Genomic DNA, 13,118 nt, shown 5'->3' on the forward strand with positions numbered 1-13,118 from the left:
GGACATGCCAGCTGTTCCTCTTTAAAACCATTTTATACCCCAACTACATAAATATGTAAAAATTTGAGTTATAGACTAGTGATCTGTGCACTTTTAAACTGTAGGTAGGTTATACCTTGATAAAAATGTAAATATAAAATAAATAAAAATAAATGTTCCCTGAATGAATGAACCAATGAATGAGTGAGCTGAGTCTTTCAAGAGGATAGAAAGAAGGTATTATGGTAGAAGAGGGATTTTGTGCTGTATTGAATTTTTAAGCAGTGGTTGATTCTTGAGCTCTTTATACCCTAATAATGCCCCAAACAGTTGTGCATGTGCTTCCTTTGCTTAAATATTAGTTGTCTTTGCTATGTAACCACAGTTGTGAAGTTAATAAAGGAAATCATTAACAGTAAAGCAGATGATGAGAACCTTGTGGGACTGGCATTTAATTCATTCTGAGGGACCTATTAAGTCCTTTGGGAACTGGGGAATATGCCTAATTACCTTCTGTTTTTTATCCTTTTGTGCTTTATGAGATGTAAGTACAAATTAATTATTTAGACTCTTCAAGGGAGAGATGAGAAGCTGGCACCCATGTTTACAAACAGAAACGGAAGCCACCCAGCATGATATTGCCCAAGCCACCCAAAGGCCAGAGGGGAATAGTCCTAATTGCGGGGCGGCCCGTCCATGGGATGAGCCTCTCCCATCCTTCTTCAGGCGGGACTCATGGCTAAACCACTTATCCTTCCACCCTGGCACAGGTCGCAAGCGGTCAACAACTCCGCCGGCGGCAGACGGCACGTGCACCGGAGATGTTGAAATCGGTCCCCCTCTGGGTCCCAGACCGGAGGAGGGCAATGCAGCGCCAGGAGACGCAGTTCCCAAGGATGCCAGGAGGTGTCGCTGTCCCGCAGCCGCCGCGCTCCCCGACGCGGGAACTGCCTGGGCCGCACCTGGGGCTCCCGACGCGCGCCTCACCTGCGCGGGCGCCGCGCGCCCTCGCCACGCAGGGGCGCTGTGCTGCGGGCGCGCCGCCGCCTGGGCTCGGAGGGCTCGCGCTGCCGGGCGCTCCTCGGCTCTCCCCGGGTCCTCTCACCTCCCTGCCAGGGGGCGGGGACCGCCGGCGCGCAGGTAAAGGCAGCGGGCTGGAGCCCAGGTATGTTCTTCCACAAGGGCCGGGCGGCGGAGCAGCGGGCGGAGCGGGCAGGCGAGAAGATGCCACTGTCGCTGCCGCCTCAGGGCGACCCCGGGGAGTCCAGCCCGTCCAGGACCTCCAAGAAGCACACCCCTTTCCATATCTGGCGCCCCAAGAAGAAGCAGCAGCCTCCGCCGTCTGGCTGTGGGGTGTTCGTTCCGCACCCGCCGTCTGACTGTGGGGTGTTCGTTCCGCACCCGCCCCCGGCGCCCTTCGGCGAGGCCAGGTAAGCTCCTCGACCGGGCCCCCCAGTCGCCCCTCCCGTGCTCCCCTTCCCCGCTCCCTGCTCCGGCTACGCCGACCCTCGCGTCCCCCGCCGTCGGCCTCGCTCCACCCCACCCAGGGGAGCAAAGGGAAGCCCGGGAGCCTGTTCTCCTGGCAGGAGGGTAACGGGGTCCAGAGGGGCGCGGGCGCGGCCCCTGCGGGTGACCGGGTTGCTCGCGGTTTCTGGTTCAGACCAAGCCCCCGCGAGGAAAACTTGGGCCCCCGGACGCGGGCTCTGTTTGGCTGTCGACGAACTTGCACAAGGATCCGCACCCCCGACCTGCGGAGGAGGCCGGACAGCGAAGGCTCGTTCCCGCGACGAGCTGCGCAGGGCTCCCCCGGGGGCTGTACAACGCGGTCGGGAACGGAGCCTTCGCTGCGCAGACCCCGCTCTTACGGCGCACCCCGCTGTCCCACAGGACCTGAAGGGAGAAGGGGCCGTGACGGTTGCCCCCATTTTATGGGTAGAGGCCGAAGGGTAAATGGCTTGTCCCTATAGGAATCAGTGGCAGAACGAGGCAGCACCTAGTCAAAGTGTAATTGTCATTGTGCTTTTTAAATTTTTATCATAATTTTGTGGTGCCTTTATTCTGTATGTGTAATTATTCAGTTATACTATCTGAATTGATACATTTGTTGAACAATAATCAGTTTGAAGTAACAGTGTATCTATGTGGTTTGGAGGTATAAGATATTTTTTAAATGAAGGGTAGCTAAGTAACTCCTTCTGCGTGTGTTTTTAAAACACGCCCTTATAAACAGTGAAGACCAGAATAAAATTCTGCAAGACGTGCATTTTAGACACTTTTTCCTTTTATTTCTAAAAAAGTCCTAATTTTGCAGTATATTTTCATTCATTTAGTATAAATTTTATTGACTGCCTTAACTAAGTGCTGGGATATAAAAAACAATAAGAGTGGTCTCTGTCATCAAAGAATTCTTGGTCTCTTGTGGAGACCAAAAAACAAGCGGTGGGATAAATGCTTTAATAGATGTTAGCATTGAGGAAGGAATCCATGAAGGCTTCCTGGTGGAGATGGCTGAAGTGGCTTAGTCCAATTGGAAGAGGGGAGAAGCAAGGAGTTCCAGGCAGAGGTTGCATTTTGAGCACCACCAACACTGGGAAGAGTTAAGGTACTTCCCGAGAAGCACAAGCGGTTCAGGGAGGCCTGAGTGTGTGTGAGGGGGTAGGGAGAAGAGTATTAAAAGAGAAGGCATTTTATTTCTTCTCACATTTTATCATCCACAGTAGTAACCGGTTGTAATAGAACATATTTTTATCTATTCGAAGACTTACTGTGCTTAATTACGAATTGAAATTTCTAACAAAATACGTTGCTTAATAAAGATGTACTCAACTTTTGAAGTATTTTTCCTACTACCTCAGTAAATATTTTAAACATTTCTGTAGCGGTTGTTCTTATCTGACCTAGTCCCATCATTTCCTGGCTATCAAAATGTAATCATTCACAGCTATGGACAGTTTATTCAAATGCAAATACCCTTTAGACTAAAACTTAAAGTAGGAGCTTTTGTTTCTCTCCTCGAGCCTCTTGTATTTTAGTTCTGTCTTGAAGTACTCTTTTCTTTCCTTCAGTACTATGATGAACTTTGTACTAGCAATGTTCTGAAAATTAAACATACGGGTCTGTCTTTGGGATACTTTTCTAGTTAGATCATTTTTATGAGGGAGTATAACTGCTTCTAGTCTAAAGAAAGTAGTCAAAGTGCACTGAGGTTTCTGGTCAGTCTTTGGCCAGTGTGGCTCCTTTCATTTCTGTGCAGGACTTGGAGGTGGTAGAACTTGGCTAGAAGGTGCAGAGCTTACTGTGGCCTTTGTTTCTACACAAGGATGGGACAGTCAGGTGGCCACACATATTTTCTGAATGTATACAATTAATATTACGAGCTTTTAAATAATAGTTTCTATTGATTTTTTTTTTTAAGAGAAAGGAAGGGAGAAGGGGAGAGAGAGAGAAACATCAAGGTCAGAGCATTCTAACCTTGACCGGCTGCCTCCTGCATGCCCCCATCAGGGATTGAGCCCACAACCCAAGCATGAACCCTGACCAGGAATCAAACCAGCAACCTTCTGGTGCCCGGGATGACACCAGATCAACTGAGCCATACCAGCCAGGGCATATTATGGCTTTTAGATCAAACAAAAATTAAATGGCTGTATGACCTTGGGCAAGTTTCTTCTTTCTTCATCTTTCTGAGTCTCAATTTCTTCCACTGGAAAATGGAGAAAGTAGTAGTAATGACTCTGTAGGGCTGAAATTTCATATGAATGTTTATGTTATTAAATGCAAAACTTCTATCACACTTCTGGGCACAAAGTAGAAACTCAGTAAATGTAAAACCATCATCAGCATCGTTATTATAAATGCAAAGATCTAATGGAAGAAATGGAAAAAACAGGGTTAGGTGGGGGGAAAAATGTTTTTCTTCCTAGAAGAGCTTACCACTCCAATGATGGTTCAAAGTGTATTGATGTCAGATTTCTGTAGTCTGCAAATATTTGTGGCTTTTAGTGTGGATGTTCTAAAAATCAATGATGACTCTTTCTTTCTTTACATAAAATAACTTGAATATGGCTGACTCTCTTCCTAAAATTCACCCTTAAAGGCTTTCTTCTGCTTGGTTTTGGTAAACATGTTGATATGTTGTTTTTCATAGAAATAGAGCCATTGCCCTCCTGGGTCAGCCCCATGTCTTATCTAGTCCATTGATCTCTTGCCATCAAAGGGCCCAGTGGCGTGTGTGGAAAGGGCATGGTGAGCTGCTGCCAGACTTTCCTTGGTAGCCATTAGCAGCACTACCATTTATTGGGTTTTGAATTATATTCTATTTTGTAAACAGTTTATTCAGAGCGTGGTTTCTTTATCTGGGTTTAAGTCCTTGTTCTTCTACTTATGGTGATACTTAGCCATGTCATCCTGGGCAAGTTATTAACCTTTTTGTACCTCAGTTTTCACATCCACAAAAGGGGTATAATAAGAGGTTGTTATGAAAATAAACAGGTTAATGCATGTCAAGTACTCAAAACAGTGACTGGAATATTGTAAGCATTCAGGAAATGAGAGTTGTTTCTCTTTTTTCTTGTTAGTATCTTGCCTATACCTCCTTTTGAGCAGTACTTTTATTGTTTATTTTCTGCTATATGATGGAAATGGTACTTCCTTTTTATTTTCCCTAATTAAGGCAGCCAGTGTTGTTTTGATTAGAAATGAGCACTTAGCCAAAGGTCAATGCAATACATTAGAAATGATTGCCTTGGAACTGACTTGAACCCCCAAACCTAGAAGTAAGCATTAATGCTTTCTGAGGGAGAGCCAAACTCAAGTGGTGGGTGGGCCTGAGAAGATAAAAATCACTCATAGCCTGTGGCGTTGGACAGGCAGTTTGAAATCTGCCTCTGCCATTTGGTTAAGTTTTGTTAAGCCTCAGTCTTTAGCTTAGTTTTCTCACCTGTAAAATAGAAGCAGTTGCATTTCTCTATGAGGATTTGATATTACCTGTGTAAAACATCTGGCACAGGGCCCAGCCAGAAGCAGGTGGAAGCAGTAGTAACAGTGGCAGTGATAGCGGTAATTGCCGTTGTTGTCACAGTAACAGTGGTAGCATTAATAAATACGTTTTTACTTTGTAAGTGGAGTTAAACTACTTCAGAAGCCCAGAAGAAGTTGTACTCAGGTCTGTCCAGCCTTGAAGTACCTTTGAGTGTCTGGATGTGCATGTTAGTCTATAGAGGGTGGCCGTTATGCATCTTGATACATCTGTCTTAGGAAGCCAAACATAAACTTTGTACTTGAAGCTAGAGAAACCCTTGAAATGATTTTGGAGCCTAAGTTTAGAGTCGGACAGTTCTTTGCCACTTATCTCTGTCATTGTATCACTTTACCCTCTGCTTTTAGCCATAGTCTCTGTAGTCCATATGCAAGCGATGTAAATGCTTTTGGAGATTTTTTGTGGAACTTCTGGGCTTGGCTTCACTTTTCCCTTCATTATCATTCAATTTTAAATCTTATTTGTAAGGGTGATACAGTGATCACTGCTTTATTATTCGGCAATGATTAAAGCAATGTAGCAAAGATATTAACTATTGAAATTCATTTTCTAATTCCTAATGTTCATTCAAAATACCCATTTTACTATGAACATTAAAAACACATATCTGTCCTAAAATTTGAGTTTACCTAAGAGATCAGTTGTGTTTCAGGAATATCCATGTAGAAAAAAGTGATTAATTAATAAAAAATCATGTCTGGTGAGAAGATTATTTGAAGTGTGCATTTCTGCCTACCTTGAAACATTTTATCAAATAACTGCTTAACCTCCATTTCCTGTTAACTTATTATTTAGAAGATTTAGAGATCCTGTTCATGAAAAGCAATTCAACTGACCTATGGAAATGCTTTTCTAGGATTAATGATAGATCATTCTATGGTACAATGTATCTTATTGAAATAATTTTTAAAAATTTAAGTTATTTTTTAATTGGCTTTAGAGACAGAGGAAGGGGGGAGAGAGAGAGAGAGAGATTTATGTGAGAGAGAAACATCGATCAGTTGCCTCCCATACTTACCTTGACGACGGATCAAACCCGCAACCTGGGTATGTGCCCTGACCGGAATTGAGCCCACCACCTTCTGGCATACGGGGTGATGCTCCAACCAACTGAGCCACACCAGCCAGGGCATCAGTCAAGTTTTTAAGAGAAGTTTTTTATGTTCAACAAACACTTACTGAGCACATATTCTGTATCAGGCACTGGGAAATAGAACAATGAAATCAGAGGTAATCCCTAGGCAGCTTGTAGTCCAGCGGAGGATGGGGCTTATGGATAAAGATGAATAAAGTAGCATATGATGCATTAGGTGCAGAAATAGAGAATTTAATCAAATACACTGAGGTCAGGAGGATTATCCTGAAGAAGCAGAACATTTTTTTCTCTCATTAAGAAGCTTTACTCATGTTGACTAATTAATGAGAAATTTTACTCTCTAATGTGGACATCACCAAAGGCTCCAGGTCTTCTTGAGGTTCTGATCACCTTAAACTATACCCAATACTGGACCAAAAGGAAAATCATGGAAACTTGTATTTTCACAGTGGCACTTAAGACAAATAAAAAGAATCATTTACTCAAGATTATGCATAAGTAATTTTCTTCAGTTCCTTAAAATAGCCAAAGCCTGAGATTATATTATTTCATTCTTTTGTCATATTTTGGCACCTAGGAATAAGCACTGTGCTTGGAATGTGACACACTGGTTTGAAAACCTTGGCTGAGATGACAGGTAAACATGATGTTGACACTCTACAATTATAGACTTAAAAAGGGCGATTCTTGACTTTCCTTAAATAGATTTAAAGATCCGAAGAGGGTTGTTATTTTGGATACATGGCTTACTTGGTATCTACTCAATCTTTGTCAAAATGGTTCTGGAGTCTGTGTCAAGGAGACTCCAGCATCACCTATGTTCTCAAAGTAAGGTTGTTTAAAAACAACTATTTTTAGTTTCATACCAAATTGTATGGCACACCCAACAGGTGTCTTTCCATATATTCACTTTAGAAAAATGAATTCTGGGCTTTTACCCCACAGAGGATTGGAATGCGAATTCAATATCTTGTCCTGAAGTGAGTTTTCAAGGGAAAGTATATATGAATGTCTGATACTTGTGGGGAGTTTGGCCAGAAAAGCCAGTCAGTTTAAGAGTCTCATTAGCTCATTTGTAGCTCCCTTTATGAGCCTCATTAGCTCGTTGATAGTTCCCTCTGTGGACTCAGATTTATGAGAAGTCTCCATTCTAGAGAATGAACACTTGCTTAGTGCTGTCTTTACAGCACAGTGCATCTCCTGGGTTGGCCTGTTCACTGGAAGTGAAGCAATGACAGAAACCCTTCCTAACAAGGGACTATTTTGACAAAATGTCAGGAGACCCCTGGGACATACAAGTGAGACAGAGAATTCAAAGTTCACTCGTGGTGTCCCCAGCTTCTCTCACCAGCAAGTTATAGACAACGTGAGTTCAGGTTGAACCTGTAGCTAACACAGAAAAATGAAACAGAGGTAACAAGTGCCTTTTGTTTTTTACCTTCCCATAGATGGCAATTAAGTGAGTAAAAGTAAGTTGTTGTTAGGCTTGGCATAATATTCTGTGGTGAAAAGAGTTGGCTGCTGGCTGTATTTATTCTTGCTTTGTGCCGTTTCAAGCCAGTGACACTAGCTGAGCCTCATTTATGAGAAGTTAGGGTTATGGCATCCTGAAGATCATCTCAATAGCCCAAACATGAGATCTGGCCATAAGTTACACAAAGACACCATGCAAAATTTACCTCTTTTTTTCTTCTTCAAAGTAGTAAATAAACAGTAGTATAAGCTCATATATATATATATATATATATATATATATATATATACACACACACACACACATAAATATATATAAAATATATATATTTTTTATTTTGTTTTGATTTTTTTTTAATTTTCTGGCTGGATAGTTCGTATCTTGTAATTGAGGTCAAGAGGCAAAATAATATGTGCTATAAATAAGATATGAGGATGCATTTAGTTTATAAGAACTTCTGACTATGTCTATGAAAACATTGTTTTCCATCAAGATTTGATTGAAAGATGCAGTTTACTTAACAGGTACTGTATCAGACACCGTTCTAAGTGCTTTATAAAATTAACTCACTGCAGTTAATTCATAACATCCCTGTGAGATAAGTACTATTGTTATCCCAACTTTGAGGAAAATGAGGCATAGAGGTATGGTAATTTGACCAACATCCCAGAGTTCATAAGGGCCAGGGCTGGGATTCCCCACTGGTGGTCTTGAGTCCTGTGGTTAATCACTGAAAATTGACATCACTGTGGTTAATCTGCCTTCTTTATATTCCCACATTAAGTATATTTAGGCTCTAGATTTGACAGGCAGAAATTATGATATATAGAGAAAATCAAATTAATTTTTGGTACTGGACAATTTCTATATTAAGTAGTGGAGAGAAAATATGTAAATTCATAGGACTATAAGCACATTAAAATCTTGGAAGAAAGAAATTAGTTTTAAAGCAGAAATTCTACAGTGTATGTTATATATAGAAGTACTGTGTATAGATCCCGAATTCGGGGCCTCTGCTCAAGCTTTGTCAGGAAGCAGCATATCCAGAGGTGGGCCTAGTTTGTACACCCTCCTTCCTCTCCCGCGGTCTTGGCTCAGGCAGCAGAATGCAGGGTCAAAGATAAGTGGCCAGATAGGTGGCCCTCAAAATTTATAATTTCTGCTCTGGCTAGGAGCAGCTCTAACTTTAAGTCTTTAGAAGCCCTGCTGCTTGAATCTTTTAGTTTTCCTTCCTGATTTACCATTGACAATTCCCTGGCAACAAATACAAGTTGCACCTTACGTTAACCTTACACTTCAAGGATTATAAACCATTGCTGATATTTTATCCTACTTGGGGCTCAGATGACTCTGTACAGTAAGCCCACACCCTCATCCTATAGATAAGGAAACTGAATTCCAGTGAAGGCAATGCAGATGGAGGAAGCAGGACCAAAACTCAGGTTTTCTGGTTTCCGGTCAGCTGTTCTTTTGGGTTCTCTTGGATTATACACTGTACCTCTCCATTCCTGGCCTCTACCCACCTTTGACAGGAGCCCAACTGACTCATATAACTTCCTGATGACTAGTCCCCTGAAAATCTTCCTCTAGTTTCATAAACCAACAACTATGAGACTGTCTGATCCCATGACTGAGTTTCTAGTATTCAGCCGGTATCTACACTGTAGTCTGGTTACAACATATTGAATGCTTTCAGAGTTTCTGCTTAATTAGTACATCACCTACTAACTAAAAACAAACAAACAAAAAACCACTTTAAAATAACTTAATTCATGTTTTCAAAAAAATTATAAAGCTTGCACATGCCCTATTTTATAACAAAATGTCATATATACACTTTATAATTAAAGAGTGTATCCATATTGTACCCATGTAAAAACTCCCTTTATGGGGTTTGAAGTAATGCTGGGGCTATGACATGTAATATATTTTATCTATGATTTAAATGTTTTTATAATACTGATAGATTCATAAATATCCTATGAAAGCACAGCTTAGTTGTTTTTGTATCTGCTGTTTGAAAAAGATATGACATCGAAGCACAACGTTGACATTCACATTGAAATACAGTGTTTCCTTTATCATGAGTGCCATGTGCAGACCTTAGAGCTGGCCCTTTTCAAACCTGTGCAGTGGAGGTTCCCTCAGGCCTTGCCAGCCATTCTTGGCTCTACTGTACTGCATACGTTGGCTTGCTTCTCCGATGGTTAGCTCCCATGAACTAAGGATTTTTATCTGCAAAACAAGGAAATATAGTTGCTCCAAGGCGGGATTACAAAACGATTTCCTTTTAGTATTTAGTCTACCCAAAACAATTGTGTCTGGAGTAGCCTCAGATATCGATCTGGAGCCCTTCATCGGAGCATACTGTGGATGGAAACAAAAGCCTTGGTATTCTCCAGATGAATCGGTAAACACGTCTAAACAAGCTAGTCTAAAACCAGATTTTGGATTTCTTTCAAGAGAAAAGCCAAGTACGACTGAATGTCTGGCATTTGTTCCAAGTTCTGACTTTTTCCAATTTGCATCTTGCGATTGTCCTAATCTCACCCTGTGAGAAGTTTCAAGCACTTTGACCCAGAGGTCTTAGTAGCTAGTGCATTGTTGGCATTTAATTATACCCTCCCCTATGATTTCACTTTTTTTAAAACCTCTCTTTTATGTCCATCAGGGGACAACTAGTCTTGGGCCTAGGTGGTCATTGTGGAAGATACAGGAAGAATTCATCTCCTTCGTCATCATGGGTTTTCTTCCCGAGGAGAAGCTCCCCGGGAACTGATGTGTCACCTTCCTTGCTCACTACTGGATTCCTGGCTGCCTGTGTGTGTACGTGTGTGTGTGTGTGTGTGTGTGTGTGTGTGTAATCATACCCTGGTTATGATTTTACAAATTTACAAAGCCAGGGATGTTACATAGAAAGGAGTGCCATTTTTTATCTTCATGCCCCTCGATAGCTAATCAACAAACAGCAAAAGTGACAGCCAGTTTGTCGGGCTTGGGTAAGATTCCTAAGAAAAATGGATGTGGTGTGGGGAAATGGAGGGGGAGGACTCTTTTCAGCCGGGTAATCCTAATCTCTCCTATAGGTTAACATAAACTTTTGTCAAGAATACATAGGATAAGGGCTATGGACAATTGTCTAGTACCTAGTATGTGACAGTTGCTTTCACATTTGGCATGTCTCATTTAATCCTCACAATAATAGCTCTGTTAGAGCTAATCTTCATAGAGCTCTGCATTCCCCATATTTGCATTTGAGAGAACACAACCTGAAAGTAGCTTGTTCAAGCTGATTTAGTGAATAAATGACGGAGCAGTATTTAAACCCAGGTCTTTCTGACCCCAAGGCTCATAATATTTCACTGCACCAATGGAAAACTGAAGGTCACTGAATGAACCATTGGTAGAGTGTGTGTGGGAGGTAGCTGGCTAAAGATTAGACACATCCAATAGAAATGTGTTCATCCGTTTACTCTCAGAGCGATCACCCTCTCAAAAGCCAGGAAGGAAGCATTTCTCCTTTTTGATTATCTGCACCCCACCTCAGCCCGTTGTAGAGAAGGAGAGTATGCAGGAACGAAGAATTTGTGTGCGTAGGGAAGTCCATGAGGCACCTTGCTTTCCTGGGAATTCTTGACTTGAGATCATTCTGCTGGGAATCAGTGACTCAGTCTGTAAAGGGTTAACTAAACTCGTTACACCTGATTCCAGTCTACTCTAAAAAGCCACACAGTCTTACTCCCTGCTGCTGGGATGATTCACAGAGTATGCAAAGGAATCTAGGGTGAAAAATGTGACGGATTTTCACTCTGCATAAAGATTAATCACAGCCCTGAAAGAGGAAAGAATGCTGGTGACCAATACTTTAGGTTTATAGGAGACATTGTTGACTTGAAAAATGGGATCTAGAGAGTTGGATGTGAAAGAATTATGAAAACCCCTTAAATGATCTTTGTCTTTATAGGAGCTAGTAAGTTTGCTTTTAGTGCCCATTTCTCTCAAAATTGAATTTTATTTTCACTTCTATGTATTTGAGAGATTTAATAAATTACATTTAAGAATACTCATAAATTTCTATGAAATGCGGTCTTCAGTTACTGTCTACCACTCTCAGGAAGGTAAGTGAATGTGAGAGTGAAACTGCTCTAGAGTCATTCATTTATTGAACAAACATGTATGGACACCTGCTGTGTGTGAGACCCGGGGTGTGGGCTGGCAAAACAGTTCAAGTCCTATTGTTGGGAAACTAAGTCACACTATCCCGTCGTCTGGAGGAACTGCAATATTCACCATTAAAATATTGAGAAGTTTCCATACGTACTGTTATAATAAGGAAGAAGAAGAAATATTCCACCATGTACAAGATAGAGGCTGAGAGATACAGGGGACAGGGACTTGGTCATTGTTGAGGGCTTTTAACACTGTTACTGATGAAGGAATTCCAAAGAACACTAGACTTTGTTTGTATATGTATATAAAGTCTCTAAATTGATGATTATATTTATATCTTTACAGATATGTCTCGTATCTATGTATATACACACACATACATTCTAGCACTAAGTACTTTACTTACCTATGTGTCAAATTACTTACTTGGTAAATTAAGCATGTGTTTACGAGGTCAGTAAAGTGGGAATGAGGGAGAGAGAAAAATCCAGACTATGCCTGGAATTTTTTTTTAACCTTCACCCAAAGATATGTTGTAATTCATTTTTAGAAAGAGAGAGAAAAGGGGGGGGGGAGAGATCTATGTGAGAGAGAAACATCAGATGGTTGCCTCCCATACATGCCCCGACCAGGGATCAAATCCACAACCTAGGTATGCTCCCTGACCAGGAATTGAACCGCAAACTTTTGTTTTTTCAGTGTGTGGGACGATGCTCCAACCAACTGGGCTACCTGGCCAGGGCAGCAAATTAGAGCCTTTTGTATCCTGTTTCACTTAACATTATATCACAAGCATTTTCTCACTTCATTAAAATATATAAAATAATTTTCTTATTCAGTATTGGACACTTAGGTTCCTTCTAATTTTTCATTATAAGTAATGCTGCAGTGAACATCTCTGTGTGAAGCCTCAGTCTCTGGATATCTCTATTTGCCCCTCCAGATCCACTCTCTACCCTCCTCTGTGCTCTAGGAGCTGTATTTACAGACTGCATGGACCAAGCTCTCTGCCCTCTAGTTTCTGGTTAGGTTTAGCCAATGGGAGATAATAGAGGAGAGGACAGGAGTGGGAGGTCATGCTGGAATGTGGTAGTGGTTTTATTGCTCCACTGAAGACCACAGACTCTGATGGGTGAATCTCTTCTATAGCTCAGATCTTGCCAATTCCAGCACTTATTCCCTCCCCTTGCCTCCGTTTCAGTGGTAGTAGTGGCTTCCTGCTATCGGGGCCCCTGGGCTGCTCTATCATTCCTCATTGATTTTCTCTATTTACCTGCTCACATCTTGTAAATAGTAGTCAGTTCTTTAAACACTTTTCAATCATCTTTTTTGTGTGTGCCATGTTTCCTTTTGGGATTCTG

General features: G+C 41.7%; 1 protein-coding gene across 1 annotated transcript in view; it reads left to right on the forward strand.

Annotated features, from left to right (window-relative positions):
• Positions 1 to 1,131: 1,131 nt before the first annotated feature.
• The window catches only part of CRYBG1 (crystallin beta-gamma domain containing 1), a 155,092-nt gene continuing 143,105 nt past the window's right edge, over positions 1,132 to 13,118 (forward strand). Inside the window, exon 1 of the mRNA XM_016217516.2 lies at positions 1,132 to 1,409. Coding sequence (XP_016073002.2) covers positions 1,147 to 1,409 — 263 coding nt within the window. The 5' untranslated portion in view covers positions 1,132 to 1,146. The remainder of the gene's footprint in view (positions 1,410 to 13,118) is intronic.

Source organism: Miniopterus natalensis, chromosome 5 (genome assembly GCF_054644295.1).
Source record: "Miniopterus natalensis isolate mMinNat1 chromosome 5, mMinNat1.hap1, whole genome shotgun sequence".
NCBI classification, from domain to species: Eukaryota; Metazoa; Chordata; class Mammalia; order Chiroptera; family Miniopteridae; genus Miniopterus; species Miniopterus natalensis.